At 63.5% G+C, this 25831-nt stretch overlaps 1 protein-coding gene across 6 annotated transcripts in view; it reads left to right on the top strand.

The window, feature by feature from the left end:
* The window catches only part of GRB10 (growth factor receptor bound protein 10), a 107067-nt gene extending 83468 nt beyond the window's left edge, over positions 1-23599 (top strand). For 5 of the 6 annotated variants that reach the window (XM_054726200.1, XM_054726202.1, XM_054726196.1 and 2 more), the window contains 12 exons: positions 5828-5984; positions 6527-6642; positions 7418-7486; positions 8700-8837; positions 10144-10254; positions 10596-10694; positions 12593-12673; positions 13350-13472; positions 14200-14266; positions 14733-14820; positions 18895-18988; positions 19245-23599. In XM_054726200.1, coding sequence (XP_054582175.1) covers positions 5828-5984; positions 6527-6642; positions 7418-7486; positions 8700-8837; positions 10144-10254; positions 10596-10694; positions 12593-12673; positions 13350-13472; positions 14200-14266; positions 14733-14820; positions 18895-18988; positions 19245-19391 — 1290 coding nt within the window. In that variant the 3' untranslated portion in view covers positions 19392-23599. The remainder of the gene's footprint in view (positions 1-5827; positions 5985-6526; positions 6643-7417; positions 7487-8699; positions 8838-10143; positions 10255-10595; positions 10695-12592; positions 12674-13349; positions 13473-14199; positions 14267-14732; positions 14821-18894; positions 18989-19244) is intronic. The other variant, XM_054726198.1, reaches the window with a different exon arrangement.
* The last annotated feature ends 2232 nt before the right edge of the window (positions 23600-25831 follow it).

Genomic DNA, 25831 nt, shown 5'->3' with positions numbered 1-25831 from the left:
TGGGCCAACAAGCGGGGCTCAGCGAGCCCCACGCACGCCCACTTCACCCTGGATCACTCGGAGGGGACGTGAGCTCAGCCTCGCCTAGCAAGCCGGCCCACGCCGACGCGGCGCCCTTGCTGCCCTCCTGCCGCATGTGCCACTGGGAAGGTCCGTGGGCTGGGACCCTGATCGTGTGGTGGGGACCCCACGTTTAGAGGGCATTGCCCGTGCTTGGCAGGGACCCCACTAGGAGCCCGTGAGAGGACCTTGCAGACTAGCTGGGGTGGCACTTGTGCCCCCGTGAGCAAGCTGAGGCCTGGAGGGCGCCGCACCCTGCACTCAGCTCCACGGGGTGTTGGGGGGTCCGCTCCTCCCCTCAGGCCCCCAGGGAGGTTTTCAGGATGCTCTTCTCATTCTCTGTAGAACACCTTTATGAAAACCGCTGTTGTCACAACAGCAGGCCGTACACGTCCGTCCTAGGAAAGTTTAAAAGATACGGATGAACCGATCAAAATTGGTTCTTCCAAGCAAGCCCACCTGGTGGGGAGGAGCAGGCGGAGGCCGGCGGCCTCCCACGCTGGGGCCCTGTCGCCGCCCTGGTGGTGAGCCCCATTCCTCCGGGGCAGCCGCCCAGGGACTCTGACGCCGTGGCTGACTTCCAAGAAGTACTCTGTCGGTTATTTTTAGAGCTTTCACTTTTTTAGGAAGGACTTGCAAAGACTCCCTACTTTTTATTCTCACGGAGCCTTGCGGGGAAGCGTCGGTAAGGCAGCCTTTTCTCCTTTAGAGCCAGTCGGGGTCGGGAGGCTGGGCAGGATGGCGATTGTGATCAGAGCCACGTGCGCACGCCGAGCAGCTCCCGCTTCAGGCCTCACGTCGCGCAGCAGCACTGCTGACGTAGCGCAGGCTGGGAACATCAGTGGAACACACTTTCTCTCCCAGACCAGCTAGCCTAGGCCTGGTTCTGCTCCGTTTGACGTGAATTTACTTTTCTGCACACGTGCTAGGCCTGCCCCGTTTGGGCCTCCAGGGCACCCCAGGGTGAACCACCTGGCGTGTCCCGGGAAGCCGGGGTCCCCCTTGGCAGGGGCGAGTCCCAAGCTGAACATCTTGCTGGCAGGACGAGGGGCCAGCAGCCGACACCCTGGGTTCCGATTGTGGCCCCCATGGGTTCCTCTCCTGGACCGGACAAGCCATTCTGCCTCCCAGATTTCCTTACCTCATCTGGGGGGGCAGCGACAGCTGCCTGCAGGGCACGCTGGGCCCTGGCATGGCCTGGCAGTCCCACGGCCCCTCCCCTCCACCTGCCAGGCGCAGCTGACGCTCTTCCAGTTCCCTCAGCTGCCCCCACCCCCTGGCAGTCAGCCTCCTTCCCCCGCTGACCCCCTCCTGTGTCCCCTCCCGGCTGCTAGGTCCCAGGTCGGCTCCTCCATAAGCATCTGTCCCCCCGTTTTTACAAGAGGCTCCGAGTGACGGGTCCGGCTCACATCCTCACGTGGAGGTGATGAAAAGGAAGAGCCGAGAGCTGGCCTGGAGCGCCCAGCTCTGTGGCGTCTGCAGTAGTTCCCAGGGCCGATCCCCGGGGCTCCCTCCGCGCACAGCGTGGCTCTCCGTCCAGAGCTGTCCATCCGCACGGGACTGGGTGGCGCTGGGTGCGAGGAGCCAAGGGCCCCATTTCTGTGTTCACCAGGTGACCTGGGCCAGAGCCCGGAGGTCCGAGGTCAACAGGCTCGGGGTGTCGGGCCTGAAGCGAGAGTCCACCTGTTGGGGACCCCGAGACAAAAGGAAACAGGCTTCCCAGAATGCAGTGCGGGGCTGTGGAGATCATGGGCCTTCAGCCCTGATTGTTACCAAGTTCCTGCCTCTCCATCTGCTTCTCACTCTGTATGAGGAGCGTCTGGAAAGCAACACCAGCGCCCTGGGCAGGGGGACATGCGTCACCTGGGGCTCAGGGTTCCACGCCAGGGAGCAGCGCCACGCCCAGCAGGAGGCGGGAGCCGGAAAGCACTCGCCCACCCCCACCTGACTCTGAAGCGAGGCCCTGCTGTGACGTCACGCGCCCTATTTAATGTCACTTTTACTGTAAAAGGCCATTAGCCACTGGTGACTGCAGTGGGGGAAGGCCCAAGTTCCGGTCCGCCTTTCCCGCTCCATCTTACGGGCAAGGGGCTGGCGCCCTCAGAATTGCAAACCAATTCAGAGTCAGAGCAGCTCGGAGCCGAGCGGCTGCCGGGGTCCCGGGCCTCTCCCGTGTGCCTGCCTTGTTCCCACGTCTGTGTTCCCCGCGGCATTCGAGGGCACCCCGGGGGGCAGAAACAGTGGCTGTCCTTAGCCCGGCCGGGCTGACATCAGGAGCCACTGTTACTCACAGGTTCCCATTTTACAGATGAGGAGACTGAGGCACAGAGCGGCGGGGCCACTCAGCCAGGCTCCTGCGGCTGTTAGCATGGAGCCTCCACAGGTCCCACACGCTGAGCTTTGTGCTTCCCCGTCATGGCTGGCTCTCCCAGCAGCCCCAGGGCATGGAGGCCCAGCTGGGCAGTCACCTGCCTGAGGTCACACAGCCAGGCAGCAGCTGAGGCGGGCTGGCACTGGGAGTCTGCCCTGCTCGTCTTCCAACATTACCTGGGTCTCTGCTCCCTGGAAAGTGTGCCCACGCCGAGATCTGCCCCCAGCTCGCTGAGCTGCGGCGGGCAGAGGCCTGGGCCTGCCGAGAGCCCTGCTGGGCCGCCCTGCGCGGGCCTCGCTGGGGTGCAGCGTGCTCCCGGCAGCCCTCACCAGGCTGGGGCACCGCAGCCTGGACCCGCTCTAGCTGCTCCCACAGTGAGCCCCTGTGGCCGGGTGCACACGCTCCCTCTAGAACTCCCGGCTTCAGCAGGCGTGGCGGCCCGTGGCTGACTGCGCCCGTCGGTTTCCCTTTGTGTCTGTGTGTTGGTTAGAAACCCCGTCTCTCGGAGCTCCCACCCCGTGCCCACTTTGAAGTTGCTGGTACGTGCAGTGGCCTTCTAGGTTTCTGTCAGCAGGCCTGCGGGGGTGGGGACGTGCCCTGCATCAGGGACAGGGCGGGCGGCACAGGTTCCAGGCCTTGTGGCTGGACCATGCGTCCCTTTGTCTGTCTCGGCCCCAGGACTGCAGCAGGCCCGCTCCCCTGCCCCCAGGCGGTCCCCAGCCCGGCCTGCTCTGGGAATCGGTGGACGTGGCCCTGTGACAAAGCACGTCTCAGCTTTTAATACCCAGACTATATATAGACCGCGGGTGGCCTGGCACAGCAGGAGGTCAGGAGAGAGCTGGAGGAGAGAGAGAGAGAGAGTGTGTGTTGGGGGGGGGGGGCGGGGGAGTAAAAAGCCCCAGGGCCAGTTAAACGGGCTCCTAGGTGCAAAACACACTCCAGCATTCCTTGAATTTGGAGAGAAAATAGCATTCATTGTAATCACAGGGGATTCTCTCAGGAAGTGAGGGAGGAAGGAAAATTAGGAATACACTGGTTTTGTATTGGAAAAGATGCTGTGTGTAGAAGCCGTGGCCTGTAATACAGTTAGCATATCAGTAATTATTATACGATAAGGGGTTATATGACCTTGTTTGCATTTTTTAATTTGTTTTTCTCTTATGTGAAGGCAGTTTTAAGAAAAGTTTTTACATAGAGACCAAAGAGGTGTTTTCTTTATTTAAGTTTTATTTTTATAGAGTCCATCGTGTCAGCTGTATTGGACTATGTAATATGTTTTATAAAAGTATAACTTGCGCTGAGTGAAATGTAAATTCTGGGAAAAGATGGGTGAATTTCTTTAAAAATGGATGTGAGCTGAAAGCCGGCTCCACAGCCCTGCTCCAGCCCCTTGGCCCCCGGGGTGTCTGAGATGGGGGTGGCTGAGAGGTGGCAGGCAGCAGGGGTGACCCGCCCACCTGGAGGGTGGTCCCCAGGCCCACAGCCTCCCCCCTTGGAGCTCAGGGCTGAGTGAGCTTAACTCCTTCCGGGCCAGGAGCTGTGGGCGGGGCGGGGACAGTGGGCCCTGGTCCCGTGCAGCCCTCTCCTGCCAGAGGCCTCCAGTAGAAGTAAACACCAGGCAAAGTGCGCTCTGGGGTCAGGGAAGCGGGAGAAAGGTGACAGGGCAGCGCCGCGGCCAGTGCGTCAGGACCTGAAGCGGCCACGGAGGCACGAGGCGCGGGACGCCGTCTCTAAGAGACTTGGCCAAGGGCGGGACCCAGAGCACGCTCCGCGCGGGACGTGTGCGGGGACTCCCTGGCCTTTTGGTCTGAGCTCAGTGGCTCTCTGGGAGCGGCCACCTCCACCTCTGCAGGCAGCCACGGCCTCCACGGAGCGGGAGCCAGGGGGCGGGCGCCTAGGCCCAGGGAGGGACCTGATTGGCTGCCCAGGTGGCTTGATTTACCACCTAGAGGACTAAGCCCAGGAGCCTGGGCAGCACCCTGCCTGCCGGGAGACAGCCTGCCACCGCCCCCGCGGCCAGGATTGGTGGGTCCGCAGGGAGGGGGAGGGGGAGGGCCAGCCCACAGGCGGTGGGAGAGGCCAGGGACAGACTCCCTTTCAAGAGGCAGCAAGTATGAAAATGCCATCTTGTTCCTCTGACGGCTTTTCCAGGCTGTTGGGGTGAGATTGTTTTTCAGCAGCTCCCGTCCCCCGAGAGGCTGAGGGGGTGCTGCTGCACAGAGGACATTTCCCAGCCTCCCAGTCCTCCCTCCCTGGCTTCCCTTTGCCTGGGGCCCTTCGTTTGAATGGCTTTGGACAGTTCCCAGAAAACGGGGCTTGCCCGTCCTTTTGCAGGGGACGGGGCCAAAGCGATTGTGACTGTGTTTTTACTGCACCCTTCTTTCCAGTGTTTCACGTTCAGTGTACTGACACTAATCGTTCTCGCCTTCTTCCTAAGCCGTAGTGGACACGAGTGGGAGAAGGTAGGGGGCGGGTGTGCTGGGCCCCGGACAGCGAGGGCAGTGGAGCCACAGGAGCCAGGGACCCTGTGAAGCTGCTGCGGCGGCGTCTGCTTTTGCAACTGGCTGCACTGTGCAGTGCCTCGCCCCAGCCACCGGCGTCCTCGACACGCATCCTGCTGCCTGAGACGGCACACGGGGAAGCCCTGTGTCCCTCAGGCCTGGCCGCGGCGGTCTTGTCCTGAGTGTCCCGGGCACATTGAGAGTGCCCTGTTGGGCTCCTGACTGTCGGGGCAGGGGGGGCAGGGGCAGGGGGAGGTGGTGGACAGGAGCCGGGCGACGCTCTACAGACCAGCTGCCGGGGGACAGTTATACGTATGTTGGAGCACCTCGGGCCTTACTTGTTCTGTTTTATTTTGTTCAGTTTTTATTTCTTAAAAACCCACCTTTCGCCGAAACCGGTTTGGCTCAGTGGATAGAGCGTCGGCCTGCGGACTGAAAGGTCCTGGGTTCGATTCCGGTCAAGGGCATGTACCTTGGTTGCGGGCACATCCCCAGTAGGGGGTGTGCAGGAGGCAGCTGATCGATGTTTCTCTCTCGTCGATGTTTCTAACTGTCTATCCCTCTCTCTTCCTCTCTGTAAAAAAACGATAAAATATATTTAAAAAAAAAAACAACAACAACAAAAAAACCCACCTTTAAGCTTCCTTCTCCTTCTCTGTACCTCATTGAAGAACAGAGTTAGCTTTGTTAGGTGGCCTGCTCTGTCTCTGCAGAGACAGGTGGACGCCACGGTGGCTCCAGGGCTGCAGCCCCCGAAACGGCTCCTGGACAGAGACGCGCTCCGCGGCGTCAGCTCCCCCCGTCGGAAGTCTGGATGATAAAAGCCTTAAACGTGAGAACAAGACAAACAGGCAGATGCCCAGTTACTCATCTGTGAGCGCCCTGTCTGTTGCAGGATGTTAAAATCTTTGGTGAGGACGGGACATGCAAAGTGGTGGAGATTCCAGTGGACATGAAGTCCCGAGACCTGTGCCAGCTGCTGGTGTACCGCAGCCACTGCGTGGACGACAACAGCTGGACCCTGGTGGAGTACCACCCTCACCTGGGCATCGGTAGGGGCAGCACCTGCGGCTCCGCGAGCAGCCACACACCGCCAGATGCGCCGCCGCCGTGTCCTGCGCCTCTTCCCTGTCTCCCCACGGGTCCCCTTCCTCCCTCCCGGGCCCTCTCCTGGGGTAGGCACTGAGGGCCTCAGACCGGGAGGGCACCCCTCTGCTCCTCCGTGCCCTGCCCTCTCCCCCACACACACCCAGGGCCGTGCCCTGCTGTCTGTGCGTGGCTCCAGCTGTGGTGGCCGGTGCTCAGCAAGAGCCGGCACCTCTGGCCGGAGGCGCAGCCTTTGCTGGGAGGGTGTGACTCTTCCTCGCTCGGTGTCGACGCCGCGTGGGGAGGAAGCCTTCCTGTTCATGTCCCGCCGCCCCCTGCGCTCCGCGGAGCGCTAGAGGGAGATGCGCGTGGAGCTCCGTCCACCTCTTCGCTCGCTTGCCGTGTCCGTGGCGGGAAAGCCGGCCAGATGGCGTGGCTGTGTGCGCAGCTGCCTTTGAGGTCCTGCGTGTCCTCGCTCCCTTCTCACACGAGACGCTTTTCCTCCCAGAGCGCTGCTTGGAAGACCACGAGCTGGTGGCCCAGGTGGACAGCACCATGGCCGGCGAAAGCAAATTTCTGTTCAGGAAGAATTATGGCAAATACGAGTTCTTCAAGAACCCCACGGTGAGTCCCGTCTCCTCAGCTCGGGGTGCGACTCGGCGCCCTGCCGTCGGCACTGGGATTCATAGGAGCGGAGCAGAGCGTCACTGGGACTCGGGGCAGCGGGTAGTGGGCCCGGGCTGCTGTGTAACGAAGCACCTTCACTCCGTGCTCACGCTCTGCCGAGGCAGTGCCTTCTCCACAGGGAGGGGGGATTAGGGGTGCAGAGTGGTCCGAGACTCAGCAGAATAAGAGCTTACTCCCCAAAGTAGCAGATGTCGCCTTGTGCTTCTCTGTGGGAGGGCGGGCGGGGAAGTTACTCTCCCGGCGTGCTGACTCGTCTCCTGGGTGTGTCCTGGCTTTTCTCTTTTGGGGGTGAGGGGGGCGTGCTTGTCTGGTGAAATACCAGGACAGGCCTTGGGCCTGCGCAGTGTGCTTCTGCACGGGTCCCGAGGCCGAGGGGGGCCTGGGCGGAGGCTGGGCCCACTCTGGCTCCGTGGCTTCATGCTCTCCACACAGAAGTAAGACACGGTGCTCCCCAAAACAGGCTGTGCGTGTTGACCCTCCGCTCCGCGCTTCCGGAGCGGCGTGGCTCGTGCCGTGACTTGCGTCGGTGCCACTGAGACGTGAGCTCACGTTGACGTGCAGCCCGGCAGGCACAGAGCAGCGGGCGCCCCCACGTGCCCCGGGGGACAGGAGGCCGTGCGCGGTGCAGGGGGTGGCCAGCCCCGCACATCTGTGAGCGTGCTCTCCCCGCCTCACGCTAACCTGCGGCGTGTCCGTTTTCCCGCTCCTGTAGAACTTCTTCCCGGACCAGATGGTCACCTGGTGCCAGCAGTCCAACGGCGGTCAGAACCAGCTCCTGCAGGTACAGGGCCCGTGGGCCTCGGGGTCCCGGACCGGAGTCCTCCCTGGAGCTGCCACAGCCTCGCAAAAACTGGGAGCCATTTCGTTCTTAGTCACGGGTCAGCCTCAGTTCTTGATGGAGTTTAGAGAGAGAGAAGTCCGTGCTGACCTGGGCAGTCCGCGGGAGGCCAGCTCCTCCAGAGTGAAAGGCCCTGTGGCAGGACACTTGCTGTGGCTCCAGGGGGGCAAGGGCCGGAGGGAGGCCGCGGGCTCTCGGCCCATCGCAGAGCCCCTGGCACGCTCGGCTAATGGTCCTGCTTGGTAAAGCGTGGGCCTAGAAACCGGGGCCTCTCCGCACCCCTGCCGTGGAGGGAGCACTGCCTCGAGGCTCATGCTGCTCCAGGGAAGGCGGGAACGGGAGAGGGAACATACTGCTGTCCCTGAATGCATGTGCAGCGTGTACATGACGGAACTGTGTGTGCATGCAGGCAGCCCTGCTGCTGCCTCCACCCAGTGTAAGAGGAGCCATGGAGGGGAGCCGGCAGGATCCAGCCCCTAGCCCTCTTTTTCTGCTGGTTGGTCACCACCGGCGTCTCAGCCCCCGAGAGGAGCCTCGAGAGGAGCCTGGGAGCCCTGTCCAGGCCTCTCCCCAGGCCCTATGGCCCCAGCAGCATTTATTTGTCATGGCCCACGCACAGCCACGGCCAGAGGCTCATGGCTGCTTTAATCGCCTGATCTGAAGTGGCTCCAGGAGGGTTGGCCCAGGTGCATCCACACTGTCCACGTGTCCCCTCTCGGTCCAGCCCCTCCCGGCCTCACCCGCAGAGGCTCGGGCCTCTCTCGGGAGGAGCTCGCTGGGCCCTGGGCTGTCCCCCAGGCGTCCGGGGAGAGCTGGTGTGCGGATGCGCACGGGGTTCCCCGGAGTGAAGGCAGGCACTTCCTCGCCCGCGCTGGCGTGGGGTGCTGGTGGTCGAACACTGTGGGGGCTAGAGCACGGGAAGTGGGGGCCTGTGCTGCAGCTGCAGGTAAGGTCCACTTAACCGCCGACGCTGGCCCGTCCACACCAGTCACACAGAAGGGTGAAGACTGGAAGAGGGCGCTTATCCTTTGAAAAGTCTCAGTGTGGCCCCTAGAAAGAGTGTTTTAGTCATTCAGAGACTGTCAGAACGTCACGAGGCTGATGACGCATCCGTTACAGTATCCGGGCACCTGACTCCACACCTGCCCTTTGACAGAATTTCCTGAACACCAGCAGCTGCCCCGAGATCCAAGGGTTTCTGCAAGTGAAGGAGCTGGGGAGGAAGTCCTGGAAGAAGATGTACCTGTGCCTGCGGAGGTCGGGGCTCTACTGCTCCACCAAGGGCTCCTCCAAGGTGAGCCTCGCCACGCCGGCCACAGCACCGGCACGCCGGCCACACCGCCGGCAGGCCGGCCACACCGCCGGCAGGCCGGCCACACCACCGGCACGCCGGCCACACCACCGGCACGCCGGCCACACCACTGGCAGGCCGGCCACACCACTGGCACGCCGGCCACAGCACCGGCACGCCGGCCACACCACCGGCAGGCCGGCCACACCACCGGCAGGCGGGAGGTGCAGAGTGGGCGGGGCCTCCCTCTGCCTGCTCCCTGGGCCCCTGGGAGCTCCTGGGTCCCTGTGCACTGGCTGAGACAGACCTAAAACCTGCAGGCTGCACCCCTCCCACCTCGGGCCGCAGCCGGCTGTATGCTGAGGACTCGCTCCGTCCTGAGGCAGGATGGGCCTAGGGCCATTACAGAGATTGGAAGGAATAAGTGCCGTTTTGCACGTATCCCCACTGGGAAGAGGGCAGGAGAGGTGCAGGCGGCTGCCGGCTTCCAGAGCGAGCTGTGGCCTCGCAGGCCTCCCTCGCTCGGGTCTCCGTGGGTCCTGGCACCTCCTGGTGGCCCTTCTCCTCGCGCCCATGTCCACCCTGCAGTGGGGGCCGGGCCAGTGGCCTCGGCCGAGCATGTACCTCTTAAGAGCTGAGGTGTCTGCTCTTGCCGGGAGGAAGAGGGAGGCGAGGGTGCTAAACATCAGCCCGATTTCCTGCTGCTCCAGGGGTGTCGGGGGGGGGGGGACTGGGGGGGGGGAGCCGGAGAGAAGGAGCATGGTGGGGGGCCTCCCTCCTCTGCGAGCAGAGCAGCGTCTCTCCGCTGATGGAGCGGGGGCAGGTCACTCCCAGCGCCGGCTCTGGCGTCTGGCCCCTCACCCTCCTGGGAGACGCTGAGCCTAGGGACCTGTGTGCCCGGAGCTGGAGGCAGAGCTGGGAGGGAGGACGGGGCAGGAGGTGAGGGTGGGAGCTGCAGGCGCGGCGGAGTCTGATACACAGGGAGGTGGCACGGGACCTGCCTTGGAGCCTGTGCTCTTAACTTTGACCTTCGGGCTCCGAGTCCCTCCCCCCCCCCCCCCGCCCCCCTTTGCACTTTGGATGTTTGGTTGTGGGGCTCTGCTTTGGCAGAGGCCAGTACCTTCTGACTGTCTTCTGTCTAGGAATGGGGCGGGGCTTCTGGTGGGGGCAGGGCGACTTTGGTTTTCACTTAGGGATTCTCTTCCACGTGGCTGTGCCCGGTGGAATGTCTGCGGGAGGTGCGCAGCCTGCCCTCTGTTGGCCAGGACAGGAACAGCCAGTCCTGGTGACCGCTGCCTCCTCCCTCCAGGAGCCCAGGCACTTGCAGCTGCTGGCCGACCTGGAGGACTGCAGCGTCTTCTCCGTGATCTCCGGCAAGAAGCAGTACCACACCCCCACGGAGTTCGGCTTCTGCCTGAAGGTACCGCCGCCCCTGCGGGCCCTGCCGCCGGCCTGTGTCCCGCCGGCCACTTTGGAATTCAAACGGTGCATTCTTCCTGGCTGGCTGCTTTTTTCTAAGACCAGTAATGCAGTCTCACACTGGGTCGATTCAGTCGTGTGAAAAGGTTTCCTGTGTTACGAGGTGTCCGTCCTTGAGGAGCTCAGAGGCCCCGGGGAAGGCGTGGTGGCTCGGAGGGGCCCCTGTGGGGGCGCCCAGCCAATCTGTGTGTGCGAGTGTCGCCTCGGTCCTGCCTGAGCCTGAGGCGGGCTTCTGATTGGCTGTGGGACACTCACCACGTCTTCCTTTACCTCCTTTAAAAGCCAAACAAAGTCCTGCAGGAGACAAAGGAGCTGCGGCTGCTGTGCGCGGAGGATGAGCAGGGCCGCATCTGCTGGATGACCGCGTTCCGGCTGCTCAAGGTACTGTCCCTGCGAGGCCCGCCCGGCCCGCTCCGTCCGGGTTCTCGTTATCGGGGGCCGGCACCCCTCTTGCCCACGGGGTTTTGGGAGCTTCTCCCAGAGGCTTCCCAGGGGGAGGGCAGAGCCGGCGGCCGCACACATAGGGGGGTGCGGGCCCGGGCAGGTGAGCCGACTCGGGTGCCTCTAGGCACTACCACGTGCCCAGGGCGTGGGGCAGGGAGAGGGCAGGGGCCAGGGTCTGGGGGAGAGGGCCGGGAGGAGAGAGAGACGGACCAGGAGTTGGGGCACAGGGAGCTCGCTGGAGGGTGAATTGCTTTCTCGGCCAACTCTCAGACTCCCGGCTGCCCGAGAGTCGGGGTCCCCAGGCACACGTGCCTCCGCGGCACAGCCGAGCGGTGGCCAGGGCAGGGGGTGCCGCCAGGCAGCAAGTTCTAAAGGAAGTTGATGGGCTGGGACCCCTGGGGATCGCACCCCAGACAGCAGCTTCTCAGCAGTGGCCACAGCGAGTCCCAGGCTCTTCAGTAACGGCGCCTGGGGTGGGGGACCCCCCTCACCTCCCATCCCCACAAATGTCTTGAGCAAACACCCCTCGGACCCCCCATGTCTCCCGGCCCTGGTATTCACAAAGCCCGCCCGCGCGAGTTAGTTGATCAGGAGGAACTCGGCTGAGCAGGGATCTGGAGGGAAGCTGCTCGCTGACCTGGCGCCAACACAGGGCGTGGTCCAGGAATCTTGTCACTGAACCCCCAGCCCCACTGCCGCTTCCAGCTGGACAGACTCGGGGTGCCGCCGCCTGGAGAAGCGGGCGCAGCGGAGGCTGGCACAGACTCCCCTCGGACGCACAGGACAGAGCCCCGCTCGGCTCCCGTGCCTCTCTGCCCCAGAACCTTGGCTCGTGTGATGTTTGCCGCTGATGAGACAAAAGGGCCCAAAGTGATGATTTTACTGTTTCCTGGGAAAGGTGGTCCTGAGATGGGGTGTGTACGCCTTCCCAGGCCACTCTGACAGCTAAACGCCCATCAGGGCTGGTGGAGAGAGTTTCGGGGCGCCCATCCACAGCCACAGGAGCGCTCTGCCGCCGAAAGGCAGGAGCAGCTCGCTGGGTCCCCCTGTGGAGACAGAGGGAACCTCAGCAAAGAGCCACCGGAGCTGTGTGCTCAGCAGGCAGCTGGAGGGAGGGGCGTGGAAACCTCTGTTTTCTGTAACGGAGCCCCGTGCTCCCCAACCTTCTTCTGGCCACACCCCACCTAAGCATCTCCAAAATCCCGGTGCCCCCGTGACATATAATCCTGGTTACTCAAAAGGCGAGCGCCTGTTCACGGGGGGGGAAGCCTAAAAGGCCATGAGCTCGGTCTACACAAGCTTCCAAAGAACACGGCCTCCATGAAAGAGGAAGATAGAAGGAGGAAAGGACAGTGGAAGTCCCGAGGAAGAAATCACTAAGAAATTGTTTTAAAAAATAATAATATGAAGTGATATGGAAAAATAGCAAAAAAAGTTTCAAAACATACAATAGAGAACTGAAATGCATAAATGTGTCACAGTACATATTTACATACTGTTTACGAGGCCCCTGGAACCATAAGAAATGCAAAAAAAAAACCACTGTGAAGAACTTACTCTCGAATCGCCCCCCTTAGAAGTTCAGTTGCCCCCGTGGGAGGTGTGCCCCACGCCGGGAACCGCTGGTGCAGACGCCAGTGGGCGGAGCAGGTAGAGATTTGGGGGAGCAGAGGTGGGGGACGGAGAAGGTTCCCCATACTCGGGTGGTGTTTGTGGTCTGCATACGTGTGACCGGTTTGGGGAAAGCAGAGTGAACGGGGCGTGCGGGGCCCCGCGGGGCTCCATTCCCAACCGCCCGCGCCAGCACTGACTCTGGCTCTTGCTCTGGCCCGTAGTATGGAATGACCCTCTACCAGAACTACCGGCTCCCCCACCACAGAAAGGCGGCCTACCTGAGCTCCCTCTCCGGGCCCGTGGTAAGTGGACCGGCCGCCCTCAGAGCCAGGGCCATCCCCTCAGCTCTTCACACACAGCCGCCGCCATGTCTCTTACATCCTATCCACGTCCAGATTTCCCCAATTGGAGGGGGGGGGGCAGCTCAGGCCTGCGGTCCCAGAGAAGCCAGCCGTCCCCCGCACCCGGGTCCCGGGGGCTGCTGCCGTCCCTGTCCCGCCCCGCAGCCCCGGGCGGTTTAGGTGGCTGCTCCGCTCGGTGGGCAGGTGGGCAGGAGCGGCACGGACTCCCTGAGGGCTGGTGCCCTTGGCCATGCCACGGGTCCTTCGCTGGTGAGAGGAGAGAGGAGAGAGAGGAGTCCCCCGGTTCTCAGGACACCTGCCTTCCCAGAGGTGCAGACACACTCGTCCTCCCGCTGCACCGTCTGCATGACCCGTGTCCCTTCCTGGGACCTCTGTCCCTCACGCCAGGGGAGGCCGGTGTCCCTGCACGCGCCTGCACAGGAGGGGGCATTTCTTAGTCTCGGGAGAGACCAAACCCGTGTTAGCTGAAGGGCCATCTGTCTGCCCGAGGCCCCACCCGCACCTCTGGGAGTCGGGAGGGGTGTTGGCGGCCCTGCCCTGGCGCCTAGGACTGCTTCGTGCCGAGCGCCCGGGTGCTCTGGCAGCTCCTATGTTCAAGCCCCGCGCCCCCCTGCAGCGCAGTGTCTCCGAGAACTCCCTCGTGGCCATGGACTTCTCCGGGCAGACCGGAAGAGTGATCGACAACCCCGACGAGGCCGAGAGTGCAGCGCTGGAGGAAGGGCACGCCTGGAGGGTAAGGGTACGACAGCCCCTCCCCGGCGGGACCCTGCTCGCGCTGCTCCCGGACAGCGGCTCTGTGGGTGCTGGCCAGGGGGTAAGGAGTTGGGGGGAGGGTGGCATCGAGGTTACCATCCGCAGCACCCACCTCCTGTCCCCTGGGCACCCCAGGAAGGACCAGGACAGGAGCGGGGCTTCGGGGCCCACACACACAACGCTCCCTGCTGAGGAGCTGTCGGGGCCTGGGTTTGCGGGCCACAGCCCACGCCTCGTGGCTCCACCACCGACCGGCTCCGTGGCCTTGAACCACCTTCACGTCCCTGCTCTCCAGATGGAAGAACGGCACCGGCTCCCCCGGTTCTGACTCTGAAGACGGTGCCCGAAGCAGGAGCTGCCGCTCTGGATCCACAGCGCTCCTGAGCCCCGAGCGGGCAGCCGAGGGCCCCACGGCGGGGGGGGGGGCGGGGGGGCCTGTGGTTTCTGCTGAGATTCATCCAACTCCCCACACGTCTCCCGTGGGAAACGGACGGAGCCGCTGCCCCGGGCGGGACTGTCAGGAGCACGCCGGCACGGCGTCCTGGCTCTGCTTGGCCCACCGGGCCCGCGCTCCTCGTTCCCCGCGCTCCTCGTTCCCCGCGGCAGTCTCTCGGGCCAGGCCCCGTCCGCCCAGGCAGGACGCCCTGAGCAGCGCGGACGGGTGGGCGGCCCTGCCCGTCGCCGGCAGCACTGACGTGGCGTTTCCCTTGCAGAGACGCAGCACCAGGATGAGCGCGCTCGGCAGCCAAAGCCCCCTCGCCCATTCCTCCCTCAACACCGGTACGTGGGCCGCTGTGCGCAACGGAACACCGCCCCCCCCACGCCGTCCACCCAGGGTGTCCGCTCCCCCCCCCCACCCCACGCCGTCCACCCAGGGTGTCCGCTCCTCCACCCAGGGTGTCCGCCCCCCCCCCCCCCACGCCATCCACCCAGGGTGTCCGCTCCCCCCCACGCCATCCACCCAGGGTGTCCGCTCCCACCCCACCCCACCCCACGCCGTCCACCCAGGGTGTCCGCCCCCCCCCCCACGCCGTCCACCCAGGGTGTCCGCTCCCCCCCCCCCACGCCATCCACCCTGGGTGTCCGCTCCCCCCCCCACGCTGTCCACGCAGGTTGCCCGATGGCCTCAGGAAGGGGCGCGCCAGCCACACGGCTGTGCTGGGGGCAGCCCTGCGCAGGGCCGGGACCCACCCTCCCTCTCTCCCCCCTCCCTCTCTCCTCCTCTCTCCCCCCTCCCCCTCCACAGTGATTCACAAGAGCCAGCACTGGTTCCACGGCAGGATCTCCAGGGAGGAGTCGCACAGGATCATCAAGCAGCAGGGGCTGGTGGACGGGTAAGCGTGCGGGCAGGTGCTGAGGGCCGTGCACTGGGCGCGGGGTCCGCCCAGGCCTCGCTCCGGACAGGGCAGAAGGAGAGCCTCACGGAGCAGACGAGGCCGCTCAGGGCGTGTGGGTTGCACGAGGCCCGTCCAGCAGTGAGGGTCGCCATCTTTGCGTGCCGTCACCATGCCCGCCTGTGCCGCAGGGAGCAGGCCAGGACAGGCCAGCCCCTCTGATCAGTAAGGCCCTTGGCACCGTGTGTGCCCTGCGTCACCACCGAGCGCAGACAGCCCCGCCCACAGCCGCCCGGGCCGTTCTCACCGGGAGTGGCTCCTCTCCCCTGGGCTGGGATGGCTTCCGCACCTCCGGTGGCTGACGCTGGCCGGCGGCCATCTGATGGGGTCACCGGGCACATCCCCTGGCGTCGTCCACATTGCGGTCCTCCCAGGGCCCTCGGGGTCAAGAGGGCTAACACCCTGAGTTCAGAGCCTGGCCACACCCACTCAGCATCCCTGGGGGGCACTGGCCGGGGTGGGGGGCAGCCCTGTGACTGATGGGGCAGCTCCTGCAGTGGCCGGTCCCTGCAGCGCTCACCGCCCACGCCTCACCCGCACAGGAGACGCACTGGGGCTGCTCCTGGCCCGGCAGTGAGGCGCCTGGGCCACTTCCTGGTCCGCTGGCCACGCAGGGTCCGCTCACAACCGTCTGGGAAGCTGTCGAATCAAAGAACGATCCTCTTGCCCTCCGCCTCTTACAAGTCGCACTGTGGGCATTGAAAACCTGACCTACGAGGGAGGGGGTCGTGCGCCCCCTTTCCTGTGCCGGCTTCAAAGCCTGCTGGCTGACTGTCTGTCCCCTTACCCTGTTTCTGCCTCTGCGCCCCCCCCACTTGGGGACCCTCTAGAGGAACCGGGCGAAGCCGCCTGCACCCCTAAGGAGGAGGGCCCTCTCCTGGCCCGCAGGGTCAGTCACACTTTCAAAGGAAGGGGTCGGGAAGGGACAGCTGAATGCTTCTAACAAGAAAGGCTTTTTACATAAAAATAAGAAACCCTCAACAATAACAAACCAAAAAAATCAGGTAACATCCTATCCACGTCCTGATTTCCCCAAATGGTTAAAAAAAAAAAAGTCCTTTAAATCCAGTTGGTTCGGATCAGGGTCCCCAGTGCACTTCGCCCATACGTCTGTCTCTCAGGTCTCCTTGAGGAGGGTGGGTGCCCCCAGGCACTCGTGCCGGCCTTGCCTTTCGTCCCGCGGGGCCCTGGCTGCAGCAGGGGCGCGACGGCATGCCGGTGGGGACGGTCAGCGCTGCACGCGCAGCCTCGGGGCCCCTGGGAGCGGCCGGGGCACGAGGAGAGCGCTCTGTCCTCCGCTGGGCCTGGTCCCCCCCCGCCCCGTGTGCTCAGCGTGGGGCAGGGCTGGTGCCGTGGGCCTGACCCTCCCTGGCCGCCCCCCCCCCCCCGCCCCCCGCCATTCACCACGTGGTTTCGGCCTGTTCGGTGTCAGTGCTTCATTAAGGGAACAGACTCGTCCTCTGGCCCCACTCCGCCTTCGTTTCTTAGCGAAGTCCTTTCCCTCGTCATGTGCTCGGTCTCCTGGGAAATGCACCTCGGTACTTAGTTGTCAGTTTTCAGAGCACTGGCGTGGCGCCACCGTCCTAGTGACCAACGAGGCCCTGCTTTCTCACGCGTGGATTTCGGTTCTTACGTTTGATTTATTTCAACCAAAATGCATTCTTCTTGCCGCTGCATGTGCCGTCCCTGGTCACGGCCCCTTCCTCCGTGGCGCCCGAGCCCTCTGGCCGCCCTGAGCGTGGTGGCCTCCGCAGGCCCAGGAGCCGGTGCAGGCGGCTCCGGGACACATTTCCCAAACGGGGCATCTGAGCGAGTCCTGGCGGCCTTGTTGCTCTTCTGCACGAGAAGCCCGTGCTCTGCCGAAGGCCGGGCTCAGCGTGGGTTGCGACTGCACACGGCCCGGCGTCGCGCTGCTGTTGTTGCCAAGGGAGGTGGAGGCGGGCGGCTCTCCCTGCTCCGGTCCTGCTGCCGCCGCCTCCCGCTGGGAGAGCCTAGTGAGGACCCTAACCGCCCGGGGCGGCCCGCCCCACTCGGACGCGCTTTACCCGTCGGGCGTGGCAGGATTCCCGCATCGCTCGGGAGGACGCCCCAATGCCCCGCCTCCGGCCGCCCGCGTCCCCCCAGCTCCTCCGTGGTCCGCTTCGTGCTTCGGCTCCGCTGGCTTTTTGGAGAGAGTGGACGGGTGCGCTTTCTAAATACCAGCACACGTGCTTGTCTCCCGTCCTGCCCGCCTTGCCCGCTGCGAAAGCCGAGCCGGCGCGGCCGCGTGCGCCACCGTGGGCAGAGGTCTGCTCGCTCCCGCGGCTCCAGGCTTAGGCTCTGGCTCTCGGGCTCCGTCACGCGCCTCCTGCTCGTGCCGGTGTCTTTGCCGGCGAGTCCTTAGAAGCGGGGTGAGTGGCAGGCAGAGGCTTAGGTCAGGCGGGCGGGAAGTGCCCGGCTTCCCCAAGGCCGTGCGTTGGGGGTTTCCTGCGCGTGCTTTTTGGTGACGCACGTTTCCTCACCTGGTCACGTTGATGGCCTCACCCTGCAGGTCAGCTGCCCCTCCTTCCCTCCTCGCCTCCCTCCTCCCTTGCTCTCTCTCTCCCCTTCGGTTTTGCTCGCTCCTGTCTGCTCGTTGGGTCCCGGACGCACGCGGCGGGCGCTGGTCCTGCGCGTGTACAGAGGGTCTGACTCCGCGGCGGCTCAAATGGTTCCCCAGCTGCCGGGGCAGCTGCCACTTGATCCCAGCGCAGTCCCCGTCGAGCCGACAGCAGCCCCTCAGCCGTAAACGGTGTCCTGTCCGCGGGGTCCGGCATGCGGGGAGAGTGGCCTAACTCTGAGCCCTGTTCGCCCACAAGGTTTGCGTTTCTTTGGGGGGCGGGGTCCCCAGGGCCCCCAGCATAGACTGCGCAGTGGCAGGCGGAGGCTGGGGTGACCCGTGAGGACCTGTTCCCAGCCGTGAGCTGCCCCGGGCGGGACCCCGGTGTCCCGGGCGGCACCGCTGCCAGTGCCCTGCCTGGTGCTCGGGAAGCTGAGGCCCGCCTCCCGGGGACGTACCCCAGGGAAGTGAGGACCTTCACCTTGGCCCCGGGCCCAGGCCAGCAGCCCCCTTTGCCGCCCTCTGGAGGGGGCCCTGGGGCTAGATGAGCGCACTCCGTCCCTGGTGTCAGCTCCGCAGGGCAGGACAGGACAGGGCGGCGGGCGGGTGGCCTCCACTCACACCTGGAGGAGAGTGAGGGCAGGAAACACACCCAGGAGGGGCTGCAGCCCCCCACGTGCACCCCCACCCGCCCGCAGGGTTCCTGCCAAGCAGCGGCCGTGCTGCCTAACGGGGTGCAGCCCTCATCCGACGTGCATGCTCCCCGCCATCAGAGCTCACCCTAACCCCCCCGCACCAGCGCGGCTCCCCAGTTCACCTCTGTCTCCATGGACCCTGGTTCTGAGCAGAAGCCAGTTCTTCTAGAATGTGCCTCGGGCTAGTGCGTCTGGCGTTGCATTTGAGACAGGAGAGCTGCTGAGTCATCCTCGGAGTCTCTCGGGGTGTCCAGGGTGGACGTCTCCGCCCGTGGGGGGCCCTGGCCTGTGATGGGACGTGGCCCCGTCCCCAGCAGGTCCTGCGCGGCCTCGCTGGTTCCTGGCCCCGCCTTCTGCTCTGAGAAGGACCTTTTCTTCATCACAGACTCCTGGCCCCTGCTGACCTGGGTCTGTCCATCCCTGCTGCTCCCTCGCTGCCCAGATCTGGCCAGGCTGCCTTTGGCCACCACCTTGGAGAGCTTCCTCACCCCACAGACCCCGTGTTCCAGCCGCGCCCCCTTCCCCTGAGCCGCAGGGCCGTGGGTACCAGGGAGCCCTGGGTCCTCTCGGCGTGATGTGAGAAACCTCAGCCTGGGCATGCGGGTGCCGAGGCCCCGCAGCCTCGTGGCTACAAGGGAAGCGTGTGTGTGCGTGTGCGTGCGTGTGCGTGTGCGCGCACGGGCAGGTGTGCGCACTGGGTCTGGCTTTTCACGTTGACGGTCGGTCACCTTCCCTCCCCAGGCTCTTCCTGGTCCGTGACAGCCAGAGCAACCCCAAGGCGTACGTGCTCACGCTGAGCCACCACCAGAAAATCAAAAATTTCCAGATCTTACCTGTGAGTATCGACGTCATCCTGCTAATCCTCCTTCCTGCCGCTTCTCCTCTTAACGCAGCTTTCAAGTTAGAAACTAACCAGACTGCAGAGCGGTCGACGTCGGGCATTTCCACGCTCACGGGGGGGGAGACGCTTAAAGGGTTTCCCGAGAGGTTTTCCTGGAAACGGGGAGCCCGCTGCCCGGCAGAGCTGTGGGGGGGCCGGTGCGGCGGGCCGGGCCCCGGGCGCTAACCCGGGAGTGTCTTGTGTCTCTCAGTGTGAGGAGGAGGGCCAGGTGTTCTTCAGCCTGGACGACGGGAACACCAAGTTCTCCGACCTGATCCAGCTCGTCGACTTCTACCAGCTCAACAAGGGGGTGCTGCCCTGCAAGCTCAAGCACCACTGCGTCCGCGTGGCCTTGTGACTCGCCCCGCGCGGCCGGCGGCTGGGGCGCACCCACGTGGCCCGGTGGCCTCAGACCCGCCTGAGCCGGTGGCTGGAGGGAGGTCGCGCTGGAAGGAGCCGGAGGCCTTTGCATGGTTGAAAACACACTTTGATTCTGTACCTGGGGAGCAAAACCGCTTCCCCCGGTGCCAACCCCCAATATTGGATAGTCCTCGGACGTGACGGTGATTTGCTGCTTGGACCCTGCCAGCCACATCAGGGGCTGAGAGCGCGAGTGCTGAGTTGGAGGAGAACTGGAAGGAGCGTCCCGGCGGGGCCACGTGTGAACCCTAGAAGTGATTGGAAATAAACTCTTGCCCTGGAATAATCTTGACAATTAAAACTGACATGTTTACTTTTTTGTATTGATCCCTTTTTTGCACTCCTTGTTCTCAATGTCGTATTCAGCCCCTGGTGGCGGGGACACGGCTGTGCAGCGCATACAAGACGGAGAGACAGTTTCAAGCGGACGGTAGACGTTGCCGACGGAACACGGAGGAGTCCGGAGGGCGGGCCCGCCTGCAGGTCACCGCGGGCGGATTCAGCGTCCAAATAATCGGCACCCCCGCCCTTCCCAGTTGACTGGAAAAGCTTCTACAAACACCACGGCGTCCCCTGTGGTCGGCATTGGACACGCTTCATGGACCAGCCAGGCAGCCGCCGTCCGTCACTCTCTCTCCACACAAGGTGCCGCGCTCGTGCTCCGAGGTGCCCCGTCTTCCGCAGCCAGGAGCCTTCGTTTCCGGGGACCCCCCGCCACGCCCGCAGGGCCGAGTCCCCCGCTGGTTGGAGACAGGCAGCTTTCCTGAGACTCTGCTACTCTCGTCTGCCCGTGGTCCGTCCGCCGGCGCACCTGCCGCCTGTTCTAGAAGGATCACTGCCTGACCCCTGCGGTGGCCTGAGTCTCCTCATGGCTGTCCTCCCTTGGGGACTCAAGGCTCTGATAAGAAAAGGTCACCTGCTTGGCTTCCTGCAGAGACCCGCAGGTTTCCACGGTGACACGGATGGAAACCTTGAAAGGGCACCATGTCTCCGCCCAGATTTGTGAGTTTCCATGGTGACACGGATGGAAACCTTGAAAGGGCACCATGTCTCCGCCCAGATTTGTGAGTTTCCATGGTGACACGGATGGAAACCTTGAAAGGGCACCATGTTCCCGCCCAGATTTGTGAGTTTCCATGGTGACACGGATGGAAACATTAAAAGGGCACCATGTCCCCGCCCAGATTTGTGAGTTTCCATGGTGACACGGATGGAAACCTTGAAAGGGCACCATGTCCCCGCCCAGATTTGTGAGTTTCCATGGTGACACGGATGGAAACCTTGAAAGGGCACCATGTCTCCGCCCAGATTTGTGAGTTTCCATGGTGACACGGATGGAAACATTGAAAGGGCACATCCCCGCCCAGATTTGTGAGTTTCCATGGTGACACGGATGGAAACCTTGAAAGGGCACATCCCTGCCCGGATTGGCGGGTTTCCATGGTGACACGGATGGAAACGTTGAAAGGGCATGTCCCCGCCCAGATTCATGGGTTTCCATGGTGACACGGATGGAAACGTTGAAAGGGCATGTCCCCGCCCAGATTCACGGGTTTCCATGGTGACACGGATGGAAACGTTGAAAGGGCACCATATCTGCCCAGATTTGTGAGTTTCCATGGTGACACGGATGGAAACACTGAAAGGGCCATGTCCCTGCCCGGATTGGCAGGTTTCCATGGTGACACGGATGGAAACATTGAAAGGGCACCATGGTCCAGGCCCAGATTCGTGCGTTTCCATGGTGACAGGATGGAAACATTGAAAGGGCACCATGGTCCAGGCCCGGATTCGCGGGTTTCCATGGTGACACAGATGGAAACATTGAAAGGGCACCATGGTCCAGGCCCAGATTCGCGTGTTTCCATGGTGACACGATGGAAACATTGAAAGGGCACATCCCCGCCTGGATTGGCGGGTTTCCATGGTGACACAGATGGAAACAGACAGGGCACCATGGTCCAGGCCCGGATTCGCGGGTTTCCATGGTGACACAGATGGAAACACTGAAAGGGCCATGTCCCAGGCCCGGATTCACAGGTTTCCATGGTGACAAGGATGGAAATATTGAAAGGGCACCATGTTCCTGGCCCAGATTCACGGGTTTCCATGGTGACACAGATGGAAACATTGACAGGGCACCATGGTCCAGGCCCGGATTCACGGGTTTCCATGGTGACACGATGGAAACATTGAAAGGGCACCATGGTCCAGGCCCGGATTCGCGGGTTTCCATGGTGACACAGATGGAAACATTGAAAGGGCACCATGGTCCAGGCCCGGATTCGCGGGTTTCCATGGTGACACAGATGGAAACATTGAAAGGGCACCATGTTCCAGGCCCGGATTCGCGGGTTTCCATGGTGACACAGATGGAAACATTGACAGGGCACCATGGTCCAGGCCCGGGTTCGCGGGTTTCCATGGTGACACAGATGGAAACATTGAAAGGGCACCATGGTCCAGGCCCGGATTCGCGGGTTTCCATGGTGACACAGATGGAAACATTGAAAGGGCACCATGGTCCAGGCCCGGATTCGCGGGTTTCCATGGTGACACAGATGGAAACATTGAAAGGGCACCATGGTCCAGGCCCGGATTGGCGGGTTTCCATGGTGACAAGGATGGAAACATTGAAAGGGCACGTCCTGGCCCAGCTTCGCGGCCTGTGCCTGATGCCCCCGGCCTGAGACCCCGGCGCGGGAGGCAGCTGGCGGCCTCTGCCGCCTCGTCCCTCACAGCAGCTGGGGAGTGGACCAGCTCGTCAGCAGGACACTGCTCCCCGCTCCGGGGCCGCTCGGACGGTGCCCGGTCCCAGAGGGGCGTCCCCAGGTCTGAGAGTGGCCGTGTCTCTTTCCTTTGGTCTCTGACGAGCACACAGACCTCTGTGGTGCAAGTGATTTTCTTGTCTAGTAGCAGTTCCGACGTTGACTGGCCTCTAAACGTGCCCCCGCTGACCCCCACGGGTCCCCGGAAACACACAGGCCTTGGCCTCGGGCGCCCCGTGGGCCAGTCAATAGAGGGGAAGCTGTTACTCTACAGGCCACACTCTGGTTGTTTTCTGTGCCTGTCCATTTATGCAAATGAAGAAGTTTTAGTAGACGTTTTTAGCTGTAGTTACTCAGTTGTGTTTTCTTTTTTGTACCCAGTTTATCTCCCGTAGCCCTGACCACAGGCGGGCCTCCCTGTGCTGGCGGCGCTGCCCGACCACCCGAGGGACTGACTGAGCCGCCCCCCTCGCTGGCTGGATGTGAGCCCCGAGCGCGGGGCAGGTCCCGGCCTCTCCTGCTGAGTAGACCGGGCCCAGCAGTGAGGCGAGGCCCGCCCCCTCCCCCGTAGATGGCTAGTGTTTGCGGCATTTCATATTTATACGCACGCGTTTTATTTAAAGGACAGCAGGAGCCCGACTCTGACTCAGTTTCGCATGTAGCTGTGTGCCCGGCCCTTGGTCCCTTCCCGGCCTCCGTGAACCGATGGCGAGTGCAGGCGTGGCACAGGGCGTCCTCGCCCTGCCTGGCCGGGAGGGCCACCCGACAGCAGCCGGTCCCTGGACGAGGCAGTCGCCACCCGCCAGCCAGGGTCCGAAGACATTCGGCCTTTATTTTTGTATTCCGGTGACATGAATGTAAACGGGACAGCTCAGGGTCGCGTGGGGCCTGTTGGGTTTTTATCTGCCTGTGATTTATTTTCTCTTTAAGTGATACTCGTGTAACCGCCTGGGCCAGATCGAGAAGGAAGACGCCGCGTGGCGGGTGTCGGCCCCCAGCGTGCTGGGGCGAGTCCCAGGATGCTTTTTTGTTTGCTAAACTTTGAAGAAATATGTGCCTCAGTCTAGAAGTCTTGTCCTCTCTCCTCTGCATGTGACCCCTGGCAGTCTGACCAGCGTCCCACCTCTCGGGGTGGGACTTGCTCGCCGTCGAGTGTGATGTCACAGCGAGCCGCGTGGCCACGCGCCCGCGCCCCAGGGATGCAGACGGTGCAGGGACAAGCTTTCCTCATGTGCTTTGCTCCTCTTTGTACATAGCTCCTCAGCTCATGAACCTAAGTACACACTTTCAGGTATTTTTGTACCAATAAGGGACTGGTGATCTGTTTCTTGTAATTTGAAATAAACATTAATAAACATACAGTGTTCTTCATTTTCCATTGTGTGTGCTGTCTCTTCATTTCCAGCCCCTCCAGCTGGTCAGCGGCTGAAACCCCTCACAAGTGATGCAGGACGGTGACTGCGCGCCTCTTCGCTCTGGGGGGCGGGGGGGGGGCAGCTGGAGGGGAACGGGCGTGGGGTGGGCGCGTCCCTGGGCCCACGGGGTCTGGGTCTCAGTCATCGCCGGGCTGAGTGGGCCCCGGCGCGGGGACACGGCCCTGGAAGCGCCAGAGCGCCGTCTCCCCTCGCAGTTCGCGAGCACCTCATGGGACCCTGACAGCTATCCCAGCGGGACGTCACACCTGACAGCTACCCCAGCGGGACGTCACGGGGCAGGAGCCGGGTCTCCCGGTCAGACAGGAACTCGGCGGGAAGGTCAGGAGAACGTGGGCCCGGGCCGCCCGCCCACCCGCGCAGAGAGGGTGCGGGCTGTCACTGCGGCCTTGCCCACCGCGGGAGCTCCCCTGGGCGTCGCGCTCCTGTCCTTGTTTCCGGGCGGGTCCTCTGCGTCTGCAGCTCACCCCGCTGTGACCCCCGACCTGCGCCCGGCCCGAGTCCCCACCTCCCTCCCCAAGGCTCACCGTCCGTCCTGGTCCCGCCCTCACCAGCACACTCCTGGGCGGCGGGCCCCCCTCGCTGCCGTGTCTCCGTGTCGGGCCATCTCCGCCAGGTCCCCACGCGCCTGCCTGCCCGGGGCCCTTCCCTGCAGAGCCGCGCTAACCCTCGCTTGTTCCGGGGAGAGGCCGAGGCAGCTGCCCGAGGTGGTAACAGGAAGAGGGGTGCGCATCGCTGAGGGAGTGGGCAGGTGGGAAGTCGGGCGAGGAGCCCGCTGACCCGAGGGTCTGAGTCTACGGGACCCAGAGCAGCCTTCCTCGTGGCCTCGAGACGGCCACAGGAGCACCCCCCGCTCTAAGCGGCCACCCCGAGGGGGCCCCTGGCGGGTTCGAGGAGCCGGGTGTCCCCGAGCTGGGAACAGCCGGCCGCTCGGAGGAGCGCCCGCCCAGCTGAGGCCGTGCGGGGTGCCCGTGGGCTTGACCAGCCAGCCTGCCCTGTGAGCTCCTCCTCCCCGGCCCCACAGGTGGGCCCACAGCCCCAACCGCCGGTCACAGCACCGTCCACGCTCAGCCTCTGCAGGCACTGGCTGACCATGCTGACCCGGGCCTCCAAGGTCAACGTCGGACCTGGAGAGAAGGGGGCATTGCTCGGGCCTCGGAACCCTCCGTGCAGCCGAGTTCTATTTTTCCCTAATTCTCACCTGAGGATGTTTTTCCCATGGATTTTCATTTATTTATTTATTTTTAGAGAGAATGGAAGGCGGGGGGGAGGATGGGGAGAACTTTTTTTTTAAATATATTTTTATTGCTTTCAGAGAGGAAGGGAGAGGGAAATAGAAACATCCATGAGGAGAGAGAGTCATGGATCGGCTGCCTCCTGCACGTCCCACACTGGGGATCGAGCCCATAACCTGGGCCTGTGCCCTCGACCGGAATCGAACCTGGGACCCTTCAGGCCACAGGCCGATGCCCTGTCCACTGAGCCAGACCGGCCAGGGCGAGAGAGCGACCTTTTGATGTGAGAGAGACGGGTCGATCGATCGGTTGTCTCCTGCACGCGCCCTGACCGGGGCCAGGGATGGAACCGGAAACGGAGGTCCTTGTCCTTGACCAGGAATCGAACACGCAACCCTTCCGTCCGCGGGCCAACACTAACCACTGAGCGACCTGGCCAGGGCCACCTGAGTTCTTCTCACCGCGCCCCCCGTGCCACAGGGAGACTTTGGGCAAAGACTTGGCGGCGAGGGCCCGCGATGAGCCGCAGCGACACCCTGCAGGGCCAGGTGGCTTTGGTCTGACCTGACCCTGGGTTCCTCCCCTTGAGGGTCACCTGGGACCCAGGCCACCATTACCCAAACTCAAAAGGCCAAGTGCTGGGGATGAGAAGGGGTCGCCTGGGGCGGGGTGGGCCAGCTGCCCTGTCTTCACCCGAGGCTGCCGCTGCCAGCCAATGCCTCCGCAGCTCAGACACTTCGGGGCGTGGCGCTCGGGGTCACGTCACACGCCACACGCCACACGTCATGCCACATGTCACACGCCACTCGAGCTAGAGAGGCTGTGAGCTGTCACCCGGGTCACCGAGCTGCCACATGCAGGTTCGCCCCTGGCTCCACCGGGAGGCGGGATTGAACCCGTGGCCGCGAGGTGAGGCGTGGAGAGCAGGGGGACGGGGTGGGG

Source organism: Eptesicus fuscus, chromosome 14 (genome assembly GCF_027574615.1).
Source record: "Eptesicus fuscus isolate TK198812 chromosome 14, DD_ASM_mEF_20220401, whole genome shotgun sequence".
Taxonomy (NCBI): domain Eukaryota; kingdom Metazoa; phylum Chordata; class Mammalia; order Chiroptera; family Vespertilionidae; genus Eptesicus; species Eptesicus fuscus.
This window is presented reverse-complemented; position numbering and strand designations above follow the sequence as displayed.